This window comes from Bos javanicus, chromosome 4, assembly GCF_032452875.1.
Source record: "Bos javanicus breed banteng chromosome 4, ARS-OSU_banteng_1.0, whole genome shotgun sequence".
Lineage (NCBI taxonomy): Eukaryota > Metazoa > Chordata > Mammalia > Artiodactyla > Bovidae > Bos > Bos javanicus.
Genome location: NC_083871.1, coordinates 119,414,041 through 119,431,641, shown reverse-complemented (window position 1 = coordinate 119,431,641; position 17,601 = coordinate 119,414,041). Strand labels below are relative to the sequence as shown.

General features: G+C 53.2%; 1 protein-coding gene across 5 annotated transcripts in view; it reads left to right on the top strand.

Annotated features, from left to right (window-relative positions):
• The window catches only part of PTPRN2 (protein tyrosine phosphatase receptor type N2), a 599,207-nt gene that overhangs the window by 525,957 nt on the left and 55,649 nt on the right, over window positions 1-17,601 (top strand). For all 5 annotated transcript variants that reach the window (XM_061415339.1, XM_061415342.1, XM_061415343.1 and 2 more), the window contains one exon: window positions 11,439-11,586. In XM_061415339.1, coding sequence (XP_061271323.1) covers window positions 11,439-11,586 — 148 coding nt within the window. The remainder of the gene's footprint in view (window positions 1-11,438; window positions 11,587-17,601) is intronic.

The window sequence follows — 17,601 nt, the reverse complement described above, 5'->3', positions numbered from 1 at the left end:
GAACAAATAAATGGCTAAATCTACCAACACATGAACAAGATTCTGAAATAATACTGCAATTCTCCGCTTCCTCTTCCACAAGTAGAGGCAGAATCCACGTTTCACTCATAATGCCAGGCAAAGCTTTTTTGCCTTCGGTTTAGTTATAAATAGCTGTACATTTATGGAAATATGGTATAATTCTGTTAATATTTTCCACTGCTTGTAAGTATTCACCTTTGTATTTTGCCTACGTTCATATAACCTTAATTGTTAAGATGTTAAATAAGATCTTAAGGTTCATACAATTGTTAATTTAAAATTCTTTGAGCTTCTTGAACACGTCAGCCCTGAAAGGCAGGTGAAGTTACTGTTGTTGTTGCTATTACCACATGGCTCTCGCTCAGCCTCACTGCAGAAGACCTTTGTCACTCTCTCCTACGCACACACCCAAAATTACATGGCTCTAAAGCGCCCAGCGTGAAACAAACTTGGTTGTGTAAAGAGACGTTCTCCTGTTTAGTCAGAAGAGGTGGTGAGGACGAAATATTTATTCTTTAAAGCTTACTGATTAGAACGCTTCTGGAACAGAGCGCGTCTCTTATTAACATTTTCCACCAGGGTTTCAGTTTAAGTCTTCATAAAATTGTGGTTTTCCTTTTCCATAAACCTGTAAAGCAAGGTGAGTGCAGGTCACAGCAGGTTTGACAGGCGCATCGGTTAGTGTGGGAGAGTCTCTCAGGGCATCTCCCACCCGCTCAGCCCTCCGTGGGGACGACCCAGCTGTGAAGCTGGAGGCTTCCTGAGCCTGACCCTGCAGAATTCAGGAAATTCTTGTTATCAGTAAGTGAAACTGAAGGTCGCTCAGTCGTGTCCGACTCTTTGCGACACCCTGGGCTATAAAGTCCATGGAATTCTCTAGGCCAGAACACTGGAGTGGGTAGCCTATCCCTTCTCCAGGGCATCTTCCCACCCCAGAGATCTAACCCAGATCTCCACATTGCAGGCAGATTCTTTACCAGCTGAGCCCCAAGGGAAGCCCATTATCAGTAAAGAAAGTGAAAAGTGAAAATCGCTCAGTCGTGTCCAACTCTTTGCAACCCTATGGACTATACAGTCCATGGAATTCTCCAGATCAGAATACTGTAGTGGGTAGCCTATCCCTTCTCCAGGGAATCTTCCCACCCCAGAGATCTAACTCAGGTCTCCCACATTGCAGGCAGATTCTTTACCAGCTGAGCCCCAGGGGAAGCCCATTATCAGTAAAGAAAGTGAAAAGTGAAAGTCGCTCAGTTGTGTCAACTCTTTGTGACACCATGGGCTGTAAAGTCCATGCAATTCTCCAGGCCAGAACACTGGAGTGGGCAGCCTATCCCTTCTCAGGATTTCCCACCCCAGAGATACCCAAATTTCAGGGGGATTTTTAATGAGCCCCAAAAATTATATAAATGAAACCTCAGTCGTGTCCAACTCTTTGCAACCCCATGCACTATACAGTCCATGGAATTTTCCAGACCAGAATACTGTAGTGGGTAGCCTATCTCTTCTCCAGGGGATCTTCCTGACCCAGGAATAGAACCGGGTCTCCTGCATTGCAGGTGGGTTCTTTACTAGCTGAGCTATGAGGGAATCCTATGTTATCAGTAAGCCTCCCCGCAATTAAGGACTCTTCTAGATAGCGCCACACAGAAATGAACTCATCCTGGGGAGGCTTTCCTGGCAGTACTTTGAAAAAGCACATGGTTTTCTTCAAAGCTTTTGTTTCTTTGTTTTCTTGGTTCCTCAATGTAGTTTATTTTTTCAAGTACAGAAGGAACTTTAGACCAAACAGATAACCCAGGACTCACAGCCCCCAGCCCAGCCCAGCGTCTTCCGTTTCTCCTTTGCTGCCTCTCTGTCCCGGGCTGTTACTTGCTCACCGTCTCGCCTGTATGAGCGTCCGTTGGGGACTTCCTCTTAAAGGTTTTGCATTTGGAACCATGTGAACTTTTCAGCACTGTTTTAACAATTTAACATCCCTACCATCGCAGTCAGGTTGGTCACCACATCAGAACGGGGAGCTCGGTTCTAACTCTCGCTGAGACAGCCTGAGAACAGCTTTTGGGGTCACTGGACCTGCCGAGATTCCATTCCATCTTCAAAACAGCTCGGCCTGAGAAACAGAGCTTTCAGGGGAGGACTGGGGGAAACGGCCTTGATTCACATGCATTGGTGAAGCCACCTCTGCTGCGCGTGCCTGATGCTTTTCCTGGTCAGCGTTAGGCTTTCGTCCTCTTCCCAACTCGCCAGGATAAGGGAGGCAGACTGCCCCCTGCGAGCTCACGTGCGAATGTCCCCTCCTCAAAAATGCCTCCTCCTCAGCGGTGATACTGAAAGTGTGATAAAAAGAAGAAAGGCCGCAGGAATGGGCTTTCATTCCTCCTTCCTAATTCCTCTCTCCCGATGGGGCTCCCTCAGGCTTTGCACACGCAGCCCAGGGGCTGGATTCCAGGTCATGCTGGCCTTTGCTGAGTGAGCCCCTGCTGCCCGCACAGGGCCACGCGCTGAGCCGCCCGGTCTGGGTCCCTGCGTGTCCCTTTTCTCTAATATGATGCGTGTGTAGCTGCGCTGCACTTAAAGTTCCCGGTTTGAAGGAGATAAAACGGCACGTGTGTAACTGTCCGCTGAGACCCTTCGTCCCTCGCCAGGCGAGACTCGGCGGGCGGGGCAGGTGTGAGGACTTGCTGGGGGGAGGATGCCGGCCATGTCCGGAGGTTCCAGTGTGGTTATTGTTACTGGAGTCAGATGGCAGTTTGAATACACTTGATTGTATGGTTTGTGATTCCCATTTCAAGCAAACTTTTGCTAAGCTAAGAAACAGCAAAACTACCCTCTGATCACCTAACCATATCTGCCCTTCCTTGAGTTTGAACAGACTACTTTGAATTTCTAATTCCAAATGTCTTAGCCTGCCTGATGCATAATATTAACAAATACCATTTGAAATATGCCAGATGCAGCAGTCTATGCAGGCAGGATGCCCGCCTAACCCAGCCGTTTTCTGTGCCCGCATCTGTGTGCATAACCCAGCCGTTCACTGTGCCCGCATCTGTGTGATGTGGGCTGAGCCCAGACAGTTGACCCCACCTCCTTTCTCCTTTCATCTTTCCATGTTCTTTGCTCATGACTTAAACGTCTTCCTTTTAGAGTTCAGATGCTCGGCACACACATCTTCCTTCCGTGCATTAATAGAGACAGGTGACCCTGTTTATTTTTAAGGGAGAAACGTCATCAGCTCCCCAAATGGCAGCAGAAGCAGCTCCCTCCTTGCTGTTAAAAGCCTGCATCTGATTCCATCTGATTTTAAAGCACCAGCCTTCGGGTCCTCTCACAAGGAAAGAAAACGTAAAGGATGTAATCTTATTGTAACAAACGGTCTTGTTGCTGTCATGGGCACCCATACCAGCTTCCCAGGTGGCCCAGTGGGAAAGAGTCCGCCTGACAATGCAGGAGATGTGGGTTCGATCCCTGGGTCGGGAAGATCCCCTGAAGAAGGAGATGGCAGCCCACTCCAGTCTTCTTGCCTGGAGAATCCCATGGAGAGATGAGCCTGGCGGGCTACAGTCTAGGGGGTCACAGAGAGTCGGGCATGACTGAGCACACATGCAGAACAGCATAGGCACCCGTGTAGAGTAGAGAACAGAGACAAAGCTTTCCGAGTAATAACTGGATCTTCCAAAACCTGCGCCTCCTTTATGACACCCTCTCCTCAGTGGCAGAAGCTTGTTCCCGGCAGTGTCACTGTGAAATGGACTTTCACTAGGACAGCCTCTACTGGTTTCATGTCTGAAGAGCCACAGAGGTCTCCAGAGATCTGTGCAGACGTGGTTTTGTGCTGACATGAGTGGTTTCCGTGTGTCCTGATCCAGTGAACCGGATCTTAGAGTTTGCTAGATTTTAGCAATGGTCCGCCCTCCTTATGAGTTCCAGTTTTTTGTGTTAAAAGCTTATTTTCATTTTTATCTTTAGTAAGTCCCCTTGCCCCTCTCAGGGTGTCACCCTCTCGTTGCTAGTGGTACATGCGTGCGTGCTCGGTCGCTCAGTCGTGTCTGACTCTTTGCAACCCCAGGGACTGTCACCCGCCAGGCTCCTCCGTGCATGGGATTCTCCAGGCAAGAATACTGGAGAGGGTTGCCACTCCCTTCTCCAGGGGATCTTCGCCAACCCAGGATCAAACCCATGAATCCTGCAACCTCTGCATTGGTAAATGGATTCTTTACCACTGAACCACCTGGGAAACCCCTTTGGTAGTGGTCAGAAATGCCAGAGTAACATCATTTCTGTGACTTCACAGAACTAAAACTGCACAGTTCACCCAGGCTCTCGTGACCACTCCACGTGAGTTTGGTCGAGCACCTTGGCAGCCAGTATCTGCCAGGATCCCAGCTCTGTGGGCTGGATTCAGACCAACTCGCACAGATCTCCAGCCTGGTCCTCCCAGCATTCAGAGGTGGGCAGCAACACTCCTGCAGCACAGAGGACGGCCTGGGGGCCAGGGAGCCGGGTGCCCGTGGCTCTCCTTGGAGCAGTCACAGTCCAAAGCCCTTGAGACCACAGATGCTGGCTTGTTTTGTTCTTGTTCAGTTGCTAAGTCACGCCCAACTCTTTGTGACCCTCATGGACAGAAGCACACCAGGCTTCTCTGTCCTTCACTCTCCCAGAGTCTGCTCAAACTCATGTCCATTGCATCAGCAATGCCATCCAACCATCTCATCCTCTGTCATCCCCTTCTTCTCCTACCCTCAGTCTTTCCCAGCACCAGGGTCTTTTCCAATGAGTTGGCTCTTTGCATCAGGTGGTCAAAATAGTGCAGCTTCAGCTTCAGCATCAGTCCTTCCGATGGATATTCTGTTTCATGAGGAAAGTGCTGGCTTGTTGCTGTTTGACGAAGACAAATCGAGCTAGTCGTGTTGTGGTGAAGTAGATGATTTTAGTGACTGGGATTCTTTCCTTGTGACCCTGGAGATGACCCTTGATGCCAACACTGGTAAAACAGTGCTGGTTAAACAGTCCAGATCCTGACACGATCCGAGGTGCCAGGTCACAGTCCCACTTGGCATCACCAGCTCTTTCCGCCCAGAGGTCGGCAGCTCAGCTTCACGTCTCTACACTGGCATTTCCAGTGGCGCCTCAAGGCTGGCTCACGACACCTCCATCTGAACCCAGGGATAAGAAGCACGCAGTGGGGAGGAGCTTGAGGGTCCTGCCTGATCCGTGCTGTGAGGAGGCAGTGGGCTTGTTACAGGGACCACCATCCCTGGTGAATCGGAAGCAGCATCGAAACCATGACCAACGAGCTTGGTGATGCTGCTGCTCGCCTCTTTAGTAGCGTCAGGAGGCTGACCACAGACAAGGCGGCTTCACAGCAACAACTCTACTGTGATCCCGCCTCCTGTGCTCAGGCCGCAGTTGGCAGCTGCTGTCCGTGGAGACTTAACATACTGTATTTCATTAGAGGATGGTACTGTCCCCAGAACACTGTAGTCACAGAATATGGAAGAGACATGAGATATTCTCTCATGAGAAACACCATCTTTTCCATCTGTATATAGTTTATAGTCACAAAGTATAATTCATATATTAACTCACTCAAGCCCCAGCACTACCTTAGAAATATGTACTAGAATTCCCGTTTTTGCGTAGCAGTATATGAAGGGTAAGTAAAATTAGATGGTTTGCCCAAAAAGTCTGTGTGGGGACCAAACCCTTTTGTTTATTACATTATTAAGAAGTTTTCTGAAATCAAGCTCACTGCCTTCTCTGTTTTATTGAAGTTGCCTTCCTATTGGAAAACTCCCTTAGGCATTCACAAAGGCTCTGAGAGTGATGGTAAAATTAACTTCCCAAAGATACAAAAATGTGCCTGTGATTATTTTCTTAATATGTTCCTGTGATTATTAACAAAACTCTTTTATACTCCAGAGCATCCCAAAGGCTCCATATTCCTAGGAATCACTTTCTTGACCTGAAGTAGTTGACAATTTGATCAGAAAACCATGCAAAAAACCCTGGGGTGATATTAACAAGTTAAGGACATACGTCTCCACATTATAATGCAGTAATTTTTGTCCCAAAGGTTCGGGATTCTGAGTAAATTGATTCTATTAAATGTGGAAGCCAGCTGGTTCGTCCAACATATGGAGAGTGTGTCCTGAAAAGTCGTCTCGTGGCACGTGGTCCTCATGGCCCAGAAACTGTTGGTCGTTTTCCTGCCCAAGCAGTCTAATCATGTGGGCCAGAAAAGGGCACGCGAGCTCGGGAACTGGAAGGTTAAAGTCAGAAATACAAGGAAGTTAAAGAGGAATGCCTTATATTGAGTCAGTATCTCATGAACTGGGTCCTGTGAAAGCCATCCTCATGGTAGCATCATGTGGTCAAGGCTCAAGAGGTCATTGTCAGCTGGGTTGACTGCAAATGTAGAAAACCCATATTCTGAAAGCTCAAGACTTTTTTCCATGAATGGTTTGATCTGGGGATTATCTTCTATGCAAGTGCTTCAAACCTAGGCTCTTGGAAAGTACAATTCAAGAAGATTTTAGAAACCTTCGCACTCGGGACTTACCTGAACTCAGCCCGAGTGACGTTCCCGATGGACCCAGGCTTTTGGGAACACAATTCCCGTAAGCCCAGAGCCCGCCAGAACCCATGTCCAGGGGAGAGTACTGAGCAATTCTTCAGGATTAAAGACTTGCTTCCAAAGATCCCTTACAAACTACGTAGCTGTCTTAACTCAACTATCTAAGCTCTTCAAGTTGAGCCAACGGGTGCTGAGCCCTGACTGTGCACTTGACTGGGGTCTTCCAAGTGGTGGGGGATCTCCCTCACTTGACCAGCCCTGCTCCAGTGCTGGTGACTCATGCTCTGCTCCGCTCTATGTACCCAGAGCTTCCTCTGTGGGGGTGATGGTGTTGGTGTAGGACAGGTCCCTACGCCCCAGGAGCTCACAACCCATGGGGAAGACAGGCTCCTTACACTGGGACTGCGCACAGCACATCCCGAACGAGGCTGCTCACCCAGGGCACGAGGTCCACAGAAGTGACCCACAGAGACACCACAGACCTGGACGCTGAAGGGGGTTAAGATCAAACAGTGGGGGAGACTGGGAGAAGACCTTTCTGAACTCTGGCCATGCCTGAAAACCTGTGAGACCTTGAGATTGTCACAGGAACATTCAACATGAATTGTATGGATGTTCCTTGGGTAACTCAGAAAGCAAGAAGGCAGCAGGAAATATTTCATGAAACATTCCAAACTCCTTATGGTACTTTGGGGGGCGGTTCTTCCAAGTTTTAGATTTGATGGCAAAAATTTTGGATTGCCAGTTATCAATATACAATATACAACTTAAGTAATACAAATTACTTCAATTTGTGATGCTGGAGAAGACTCTTGAGAGTCCCTTGCACCAGTCCTTGGATTGGTGCAGAGAGATCAAACCAATCAATCCTAAAGGAAAGCAATTCATTGGAAGGACTGATGCTGAAGCTGAAGCTCCAATACTCTGGCCACCTGATGGGAGGAGCCAACTCGTTGGAAAAGACCCTGATGCTGGGAAAGATTGAAGGCGGGAGGAGAAGAGGGAGGCAGGAGATGAGACGGTTAGATAGTATCACTGACCCAATGGATGTGAATGAGCAAACTCTGGGAGATGGTGATGCACGAGGAAGCCTGACGTGCTGCAGTCCACGGGGCTGCAAAGAGCTGGACGTGACTTAGCAACTGAAAAACAGCATCCAGGTTTCCAGATTATGTCAGTCACTCAACAAATACTGACTCTGTGCTAAGTGCGTGCAGCATTGGCCCCAGCCTGGAACAGGCGATCTCACAAGAGGATGGAGGGTCTGGCGCCCACAAAGCAGAAGGGGATTCACGTCACAGAGACTCAGGTTTTGCAATAGTGAGTATCTGATGTGGGGAGCGGGTTGTGGGAAAGGAAGATCAGGGCGGGGACGGGCCTGAAGGAGAAGGTGGCGTCTGCACAGACCTGAACGTCTGGGTGGATTCGTGGCAGAATCAGCATGAAGTGTTGAGAATGACCGTGACGGGGGACGAGTTCAAGTGGGGAAGTGTTCTTGCTGGGCTGGCGTGGCAGGTTGGTAGCATGAAGTCTGGACAGAGCACATGCTGTCGGGGCACCGGTGGCGGCATTTGGAGCAGGTGGTATTGTGACCACAGTCCCGCCTGTGCAGGAACCGGAAGGAGGCCTGAGGCGGGAAGCGGAGGAGGCGGCAGGACAGTGCGTCTGGAAGACCCTCGTCTCAGCATCGTTTCAGCTCAAGTGAGAAAACCCCGTAGTACTGATGTCGTCCAAGGCCTAGGCAGCAGCTATCAGGACAGAGAAGCAATAGCAACATGAAAAAGCAGCTCACGCATGTGCCAAGGACGGTGGCAGTTACCACAGCCTTGCAGCTTCGCTCTGGGCGGGGGGCCATCAGCGGCTTCTGTTTCACTCTGCTTCCCTCACTTTCTGTCCTGTCCCACTTGTGCTGTTTATGGAATAAAAAGGTACCGCTTTTTTAAAACTAGGCCATCCTGCCATACCCACTACCCCACACACACACATACAGGCACACACACGTTAAATGAAAGTATTTTAAACGTCAGCTTTTGGAACACCTACGGTCTGGGGGAGGAGCACGCGGAGTGTTTAAATTTCCTGTTCACTTACCTAGTTATTCCAGGAGGCGACTGTGTCCCGGGAGGCACGCCTCCACCTGTTATCACACCCTTGAAAAGAAGGGCCCTCGTGGTATTAAGTCACGGTGGCAGGTTTTGTTTTTGTGTAAAACTCATTCTTTTGCGACCAAAGGCTAGCTTCCCCACAGACAACGTGAAACTCACTCCCATGTCTCAGAAGAAAAGCATCTAATCCACAAGCGTAGGGAGCGACGGCTCCTCAGACGCGGATGGGAATTATGTCCATTTATCACAGTGACCCACGCTCTGTAATGGTGTAACAGAGAAGCACCGCGGCTCGGAACAGATCAACTGAGACGACCGGAGCAGGACGAGCACAGCTGACCGCGGCAGTGCACGTCGAGAGGAGGAAAGCTTTGTCTCGGTGTTTGCGTTTCTTTTACTCATTTTTCTTTCTGGCTGCACTCAGGCTTTCCCAGTTGCAGGAGCCGGGGCCCCTCACCGCGGTCGCTTCTGTGGCAGAGCGCGGGCTCTGGGGCGCACCGGGGCAGTAGTTGGGGTTCGTGGGCTCGAGTGTGAGGCCCCTTTTGCAGACAACATTTGAGATTGGATTAAACCTTCCAAGGCTCATCAGTTTAGAATCCATCATGTTTTATTGAAAGAAGCTCATTTGGGGCTTCCCTGATTGCTCAAGCAGTGAAGAATCTGCCTGCAATGCAGGAGAGCCTGGTTGAATCCCTGGGTCAGGAAGATGCCCTGGAGAAGGAAATGCAACCCATTCCACTATTATCACCTGGAGAACCCCATGAACAGAGGAGCCTGGTGGGCCACGTACAGTCCATGGGGTCACAAAGTCAGATACAACGGAGACTTACTGTTAGAGGAGAGAACCAGCAAGTCTCCGTATAGCTTACTGCTAGAAAACAACAGTTCTCAGAAAGAAGCTCATTCTTCCCCGATGGGCTTCATGAACAGCATTTTCCAAAGAAAAGTGAGGATACCGGATCATTTTGCCAGGAACCGTTTTATGCCCACAAGTAAGACTGTACGTTAACCAGTCTTGGGAAAAGTAACCCCAGAAGCACTGAGACCATACACTTACCCAGAACTACCCTCCTTCCTGGAACCTCCACACACACCGTGTTTAAGGCTAGGTAATAAGCTGGTCAGTATTTACACAGATTTAAGTACGGTGTCGTGCAAAAATGCCATCCTTTTTAGAGTAACTGGTACAAAAAATATGTATGTGATGTTCCATGATGATTGTCCCCAAAGAAAGCAGTGTGTGGTTTACATTTTCTGGACTGTGCCCTAAAGTTGCTTCTTTAAAGATGTTTCACTTTGCTGTGTGGTCATATTTGAAAACCCAGAAGCAAGACGTTAGAAGATGAGACTTTCCTTTGGGCCCAATCAGACCACCTGGGTCAGTCCTTTGAAACTCTTTCCCTGAAACCCAAGGGCCGTGTCGGGGAGTGGGCTTAGAACTGCTGTGATGCTTCTTTTCCTCACGAGGGTGAGCTACGGAGGTTCACGGTCTGTCCCTGAAAAGGGTTCATGGTCACAGTTCTTTGTCATCTGCACGAAAGGCCATCTGCTGGTCCCCTAAGTGGCTGTAGCAGGGGATCGAGGGACGTGTGATAATCGTCCAGGGCCTGTCACTGGCCCTCCCGGAGCCACAGGCCAGGGGCACCTCAGCTGGGCCAGGCAACCGGGAGCGTGACCCCTCCCCTGGAGCAGCACCCTCGGGCACCCAGCCTCCACACCCCGCTTCAGCGTGCACTCACTGATACACACACCTGTCGGACCAGCATGGACCGGGTCGGTGTTTGTTAAGTGAATAATACAAAGCCGTTCAGGCCAGCTGTACTCCGCATTTTACTGAGAGGCGTGAGGTCTCAGCCGGACCGTCTGGTGGGCTTCCTTCCTTTGCACGTGCCCGTCTGTCCCCTGGGGTGGGTGCCGATAAGGCGGGGCAGTCAAGGGCAGTGATGGTCACTGGAGTGGTGGTTGCTGGACTGAGCAGACGAAGGGGCCGACAGAGGGGTCAGGGTGGGCGTGGAAGAGGTGTAAATCCTGGCCGGACATTGGAGTGCCTGACCAGGGACCCGGCTCCGTGTGTGTGTGTGCACATGTGTATGTGTTTCACTTTGCTGTGTGGACATATTTGAAAACCACAAGCAAGACGTTAGAAGATGAGACTTTCCTTTGGGCCCAATAAAACCACCTGGGTCGGTCCTTTGAGATTCTTTTCCTTAAAACCGCGGTCATCTCTGGACTAAACAGATCAGTAAGGCGAGTGAACAGACCAGCTCCGGAGTCTGTGGAGGGAATGTTCAGGAGGCCAGTTTGCCTGTCCACCTGTCCTGTGTCCCTGCCCACAGGCAGGTGCCTGGAAAAATTAAGATCAGAGCAGATGAGGGTCAGACATTTGGTTTGTGTTTGGGGTTTTGTTTTTTAACACTGACGGCCACATAACACTGTGCCGATCAGAGCAAACTGCATCCCCCTGGTGGGTTCAGAGAAGCCGGCCTGTCGTAAGGAAAACGACTTCTGTGCAGAGGTGGCAGCAAGGTCAGCAGCCCCAGAGAGGATTTGGCGCGGGCTCCCTGCCCTGCGACGCGAAACACACGCCCCCCCAACGTCTGCTTCGCGCTCCGCCCCTTCCCCGCAGCGGTGCCAGCCCGCCCTGCCCGGTCCACGCAGGTGGAGCGTGGGCTCCGCCCAGGGCCGCCCCGGGCCCACGCCCCGCAGGTGGACCTGCTGACGCTTGCTCTCTGTTCCAGGCCTACATGGAGGACCACCTGAAGAACAAGAACCGCTTGGAGAAGGAGTGGGAGGCGCTGTGTGCCTACCAGGCCGAGCCCAGCAGCTCGCTCGTGGCCCAGAGGGAAGAGAACCTGCCGAAGAACCGCTGCCCTGCGGTGCTGACCTGTACGTACCGCCCGGCTCTGGGGGGCGGGGGCGGCCTGGCGGTGCTGACCTGTACACACCGCCCGCTCTGGGGGCGGCGGGGAGGGGCTGCGCCCGCCCCGCTCCAGGGTCTCCTCTAGGGCTCGTGGGGCTCCAGAGCCCTCCCTCCTCCGTATCTACCCGCTCTGCCGACATCGGTCGTTTCACTTTTTTATTTTTTTGGCGTAGAGTTGATTTACAACGTTGCGTTCGTTTCAGGTGTACAGCAGAGTGATTCAGTGACACACACACCTCTGTTCTTTTTCAGATTCTTTTCACTTACAGGTCATTACCGAATATTGAGTATAGTTCCCCGTGCTGCACAGTAGGAGCTTGTTGAGTATCTGTTTTATATATTGAAGTGTGTGTGTGTTGATCCCAAACTCCTGTCATCCCTTCCCCGCCTCCCCTTTGGTACCAACCATCAGTTTGTTCTCTGTGTCCCTGTGTCCCTTCCTGTTTTGTAAATAAGTTCATTTGTGTTGAATTTTGGATTCCGTGCCTGGCGCCCTGCGAGCCCCACCCGGTCCTGGAGGCACGGCGGTGGGGGTGGGCACAGGTAGATGCCAGCAAGCTCAGGCTGTGCTGCTGCTGTTGCTGTGGACTCGGGGCTTGGTTCCAAACGCCTGGAGCCTCGTCCTCCCCTCTCCTGGGGATCACATCATCGCCCTTGGACTCTCAGGGCTATGGGGTCAGTGAGGCAGTCTCGCAGGCCGGGCAGGCTGTGCAAGGAGCAGACAGGTCTCCCCAGCATTGCTGGGCACCTGCTGCCTGGCAGGAGTCGCTGCCAAGAGAGGGGACACGGGGAGATGCCAGCCCTCCGTCTCCCTGACATTGTGTGAGCTGACAGGCGACTGCAGGGGCAGAGGCCCCCAGGGGCGTGAAGGGATATGCGGTGCGGGCTGAATGTGCGTCTCCCCACCCGGCCATTCCTGCCTTCCGTCACTATCTGGAGATGCTCCAGCCTCCCATGTTCCAGCAGGTTCCAGGCTGGGGCTGGTGGTGGGGGGGGGGGTCTGTTATTAATACACACCCCCTGTGGGGGTGGGAGTCCGACGTGTGTTGTGAGCAGTGTCTGATGTAAGTGCCAGCTTCACGTGATGAGTGACTTGTGCGCGTGGAGTGAGTTTGTGGCGGAGGGCAGGAGGGATTCAGGCAGACTTCAGACGTGACAGCACGTACTTTGTGGGCTGACGTGTCCGAGGGCTCAGCAAAGCCCCTCAGGTCTCAGAGGGAAGACCAGCACCCTCGCGAGGACACAGCCTGCATCCTGCGCTGGGAGCCAGGGGGCCAGGCGGTGTCACCCAAAGGCAGGAGCCCAGCTCCTGCTGCCCATCTGCCTGGGGGATGCAGTGGCCGACACTCTGGCTTGTGGGCAACGGCAGCGACTCACTCCCGGCTCACAGGACAGGAGGAGCCAAGACACGCACCTGTGTGGCTTTGGACCCGAGCCCGGAATGACACCCTCCTGTGAAAATCTTAACACACTTCTAGGTGTAAGGTTTTTCTAACACTTTAGTTGGTGTTCAGACCAGTTCTGTGATGTCTGAAGGGCTTTTCCCTAAAGAGCTCTAAAAATAGGGGCCATTGCAATTTGTGTTTTATATTTAGAAGGAAAGCCAATAACAAACAGATATTTAAGTACCTGCTGTGCGCCAAGAAATATCAACATATCAGTAACCTCAGATAATGCAGATGACACCACCCTTATGGCAGAAAGCAAAGAAGAACTAAAGAGTCTCTTGATGAAAGTGAAAGAGGAGAGTGAAAAAGTTGGCTTAAAGCTCAACATTTATGGCATCTGGCTAAGATCATGGCATCCAGTCCCATCACCTCATGGCAAATAGATGGGGAAACAGTGGAAACAGTGACAGATTTTATCTTTTTGGGCTCCAAAATCACTGCAGATGGTGACTGCAGCCATGAAATTAAAAGACGCTTACTCCTTGGAAGAGAAGTTATGACCAACCTAGACAGCATATTAAAAAGGAGAGACATTACTCCAGGAGTTGGTGATGGACAGGGAGGCCTGGCGTGCTGAAGTACGTGGGGTCACAAAGAGTCAGACACGACTGAGCGACTGAACTGCACTGAGCACTGAGGACTGCTGGCCAACAGCGATGTCCGGTCAACCACGCTCAGCCCTTGTCCTCAGGGAGGATCTGGGTGGGGGATTCCAATTCCACCCCAGATGAGTAGCCGTGTGGGGCAGATGGTCAGCCTGTGTGGAAGCCTCTGGTTTCCTTGGTTGTCGGGGCTGCAAGATAAACACTCAAGTTCAAAAGCTCTTCCCCAAGCGCCCTCCTGCAGCGCCAGCCAGAAGGAAACAGGTTCCGGGCCATACGCCCTGCAGCCGGAGGATCCACAGGCCGGGGCCTCAGGGACGCAGGACAGCCTGTTTTCAGCCTCCATTGGGGGTGGGGGGCCAACCCCAAGGGGACCAGGGCCCTAGAAGCCCTCGGACCAGAGCCTCGGGCCTGCCGCCTGCACGTGGGCTGGAGCCAGGGCTCCACAAGGAAGTGCTTTCTTGGCCGGACTCCGGCATGGGGCGCGAGCCAGAAGCCACCGTTCCTGACCATGTGGCCATCACAGAGCCTGGTCTCAGAGACAGGCGGGTGGACAGAGCCTCCCCAGATGCGTGGGTCTCGTCCCGCACACGCGTCCCCGGCTCGGTCCTCCACGCTCCCGCCTTCTCAGCTTTCAGAAGGAGACCCGGTGGTCAGGTCTCGGCCTGCAGCCTCCCCGAGCAGGACCCCAGGGCGATGGCGTGCATTAAACTCCTGGTGGTCTCGCCAGACTCCTCCAAGGAGAACGGCTGCTTCTTGAGATCTGCTTCGTGTTGTCCGACTGTTCCCTCCACACGTGCAGCGATGTCCGTGGTGGAGCAGAGCGTGTAGACAGGGTGGGCCTCCACGCACCCTGGCCCCTGAAGCCGATGTTGACACCACGTGGGTGTCAGGGTGCTCATTACAGCGTCATGTGTCAGACACGCTCCCCCAGCAACCACATCCACCCTCCGCCCAGGAGACAGGAGTGCTTGCGGGCTTCCGCCACGCTCCCCGATGGGCACGGCTGGGGCACCCACCTGGACCCGCCCAGGGCCGTGTGTGGGCCCCACCCCTCCACCCATCCATGTCTCTGTTGGTCGCCTGCCCGCCTGATACCTCCCCGCCCCCCACGCCCCGCCCACACTGGCTCCGGTCCAGCTGAGGCTGGGACACCCGCTGCGTCCCCATCAGCAGGCTGGTGGGAAGTTCAAAGTGGCCGGACCAGCAACTTTCCCATCCCTGACAGCCCGAAGGTTCTAGCTGCAAACAAATTGTCTTTCAAAGAAGAAGGCAGATTTACAAGATGTTGGCTGGTGCTGTGCTGGGTCCTGTTATATAGTTCAGAAGTTTAAAGAATTTAAAATGCTTTAAAGTGCTTTTTTTTTTGCATTTTTAAAAGAATTATGCAATATTCCCTCATATTCCTGTTCTTTACAAGCTAAGGACAGGAATATGATGCTATGGTGGTATGCCATCTTAAAGTCTGTGATTCTGACTCATAATAGCAAGAGAGAGACAGGGAGGTCCGGGGTACTTAGCGATGAAACCGGAGAGGTCAAGTCGAGGATGCAGACACGGAGGATGGACAGAAGGTCCTTGAAGCCGTGTCTCGAGCTGTGGCCTTTAGGGTGTTGCTGCTGACGGGCTCACAGCTGCGTCCATGGCCTTACCTGGCAGACGGGGCAGGGGAGGGTCTGAGCGACTCCCTCCTGGCTCTTTCTGGGAGCCGCATCACACGTGGCACCAGCTTCAGCCGCGTGTGACGAAAAGGACGGTGGCCGGCTGATCATGTCGCGTGCCATCCCCGAGCTCCCGGACCTGCCCCCAATGCTTCCCCAGCCTGCCCCCCACCCCTCCCGGGCCTGCCCCTGACACCGCCCAGGCCTGCCCCCCACCCCGCCTGGGCCTCCTCCACCCAGCCCTGGCCTGCCCCCACACTGCCCGGGCCTGCCCCCCGCCCTGCCTGGGCCTCCTCCACCCCTCCCCGGCCTGCCTCCCACCCCACCCGGGCCTGCCCCCAACCCTTCCCCGGCCTGCCCCCAACCCCTCCCCAGCCTGCCCCCCACTCCTCCCAGGCCTCCTCCACCCCTCCCCGGCCTGACTCCCATCCTGCCTGGGCCTGCCCCCGACCCCGCCCGGCCTCCCCCACCTGACAGATGAAGGGGCTAGGATTCGAGTCTGTCTGTGTGCCCTGTGATGACGAGCACCCTGCGTGTTTCTGTGGACTCATCTGAGACTCTCGTGTCAGGAAAGTGAGCAAGACTTCACACTTCCACGGACTGAACATCTAAAATACACCCACAGCCGCCGTCCTGACAAAGCACCACTTCCCTCAAAACACACAGAAAATTTCTTTCCAAGCAAACCTTGGGCTGACGCTTTTCCCCACTCTGAGCAGGATCTCCGCGGTGAACATCCTGGTGTGGTCACGTTGGAGTGACCGGCTTTGCCTGTAGCGATCAGTCGTGGGAAATTCTCCTGAATCTGACAGCAAGCTGGATTTCTTCTCGTGTGAGGAAGCTGCCCAAGAAAGCGGCGCGTCCAGAGAAATTCCTGACCCACTGTCTTTTCTTCACCCCCCCTTTTATGGCCTCAGAACGAGCTGAGTAACTGCCTCCAGACGGGGGAGGCCGTGGATACGTTGGTGCCGAAAAGGAAATCCCGCAGCAGCGTGTGGGCTTCTTCCTTCGCAGAGGCTGGGCTGCCTGGGACTGAACAGTTTCTAAGGGAAGCAGAGGAGAGGCTAAGGCCGTGTTCCAGACGCTACCAGGCCTCCTCGTGGAGCTGAGCCCTGCAGGGCCAGAGCCTCTGGAGTCAGGGCCCGGGGCGAGGGCACAACACTCCAGAGCCCCCCAGAGCAGAGGGGCTGCTTGGCGGGCTGGGGCCCATGCCGACCGTCTGCACAGTTCAGCCACCCAGGTCCAGCTTCTGCCTCCTGTTCACTCCCTTCCTGGAAGCTGGACCACTGGACATGTGAGACGTCCAACCTCCTGTGGCCTCGTGTCTGCACGTCTCACCTCTCACAACCGAGGCTGCACAGAGTCTCAGCTTCAGGGGGACTCGGGGGCTCGGAGAGACCCGGGACCTCGGGGGTGGGGGCCAGACCTGGGCCCTCTCCTGGATGCGTGCTGGTTCCCTCACCCCGAGCAGCCAATCACAGCCTTCAGAGGGCCACGCCGGGCTGTGTTTCCTCCACCGAGATGTTCCCAGTGTCCGTTCAGCGTGTGATGGGCTCCTCACAGGGCCCAGCCCTCATCTGTCCATCCTGACTCAGCACTGAACTCTGCATTCACTTCCGATAAACGCACCCTTGTTCAAAGCCTAGGGGAGCTCGACACCCGCTCATCACGGTGCCTCCGTGTCGGTGTTTGCTCTCCATGTGGTTTATAAGCATGTTTCAGATTATTTCGAGTCACTGATGATATCATATTCAAGGAGATGAATGCAGAGCGCTGCCTCCCAAGGCACGGACCCGGAAGGACCATGCCCATGGCTGCTCCCCGCGTGACCCCGGCCCGCCTGCCGCCGCCCTGCAGCCCTGACAGCAGAAAGGCCACGTGTGCAACGTCCCCTTCACACTGCCACCCGAGAACCTGGAGCCAGAGGTGAGCCAGGGCATCGGGGGCGACAAGGGTTGTCCCCCGTCCTCCTGACCCCAGGGGGCTCCTGGCCACCCAGTCCCGCAGGTGCTTTGCAAAGAATGCCGGCTTGGCATCATTTTCCCCACCCTTTTTATTACAAAAGTTTTCAGATCCTCAGGTTGAAGTGATAATTTGATGATCGCCTACATCCCCACGGGCCAGACTCCACATGGCTGCCACTCAGTTTTGTGATCTGGCTGTTTTACTTCATTGTTGGCTGAACTATTTCAAAGTGGGTTTTATGTGTCTAAATGGTTTAGCCTGTGTCTCCTAAAGTAAAGACCTTCTCCTACGTAACTATGACCCCA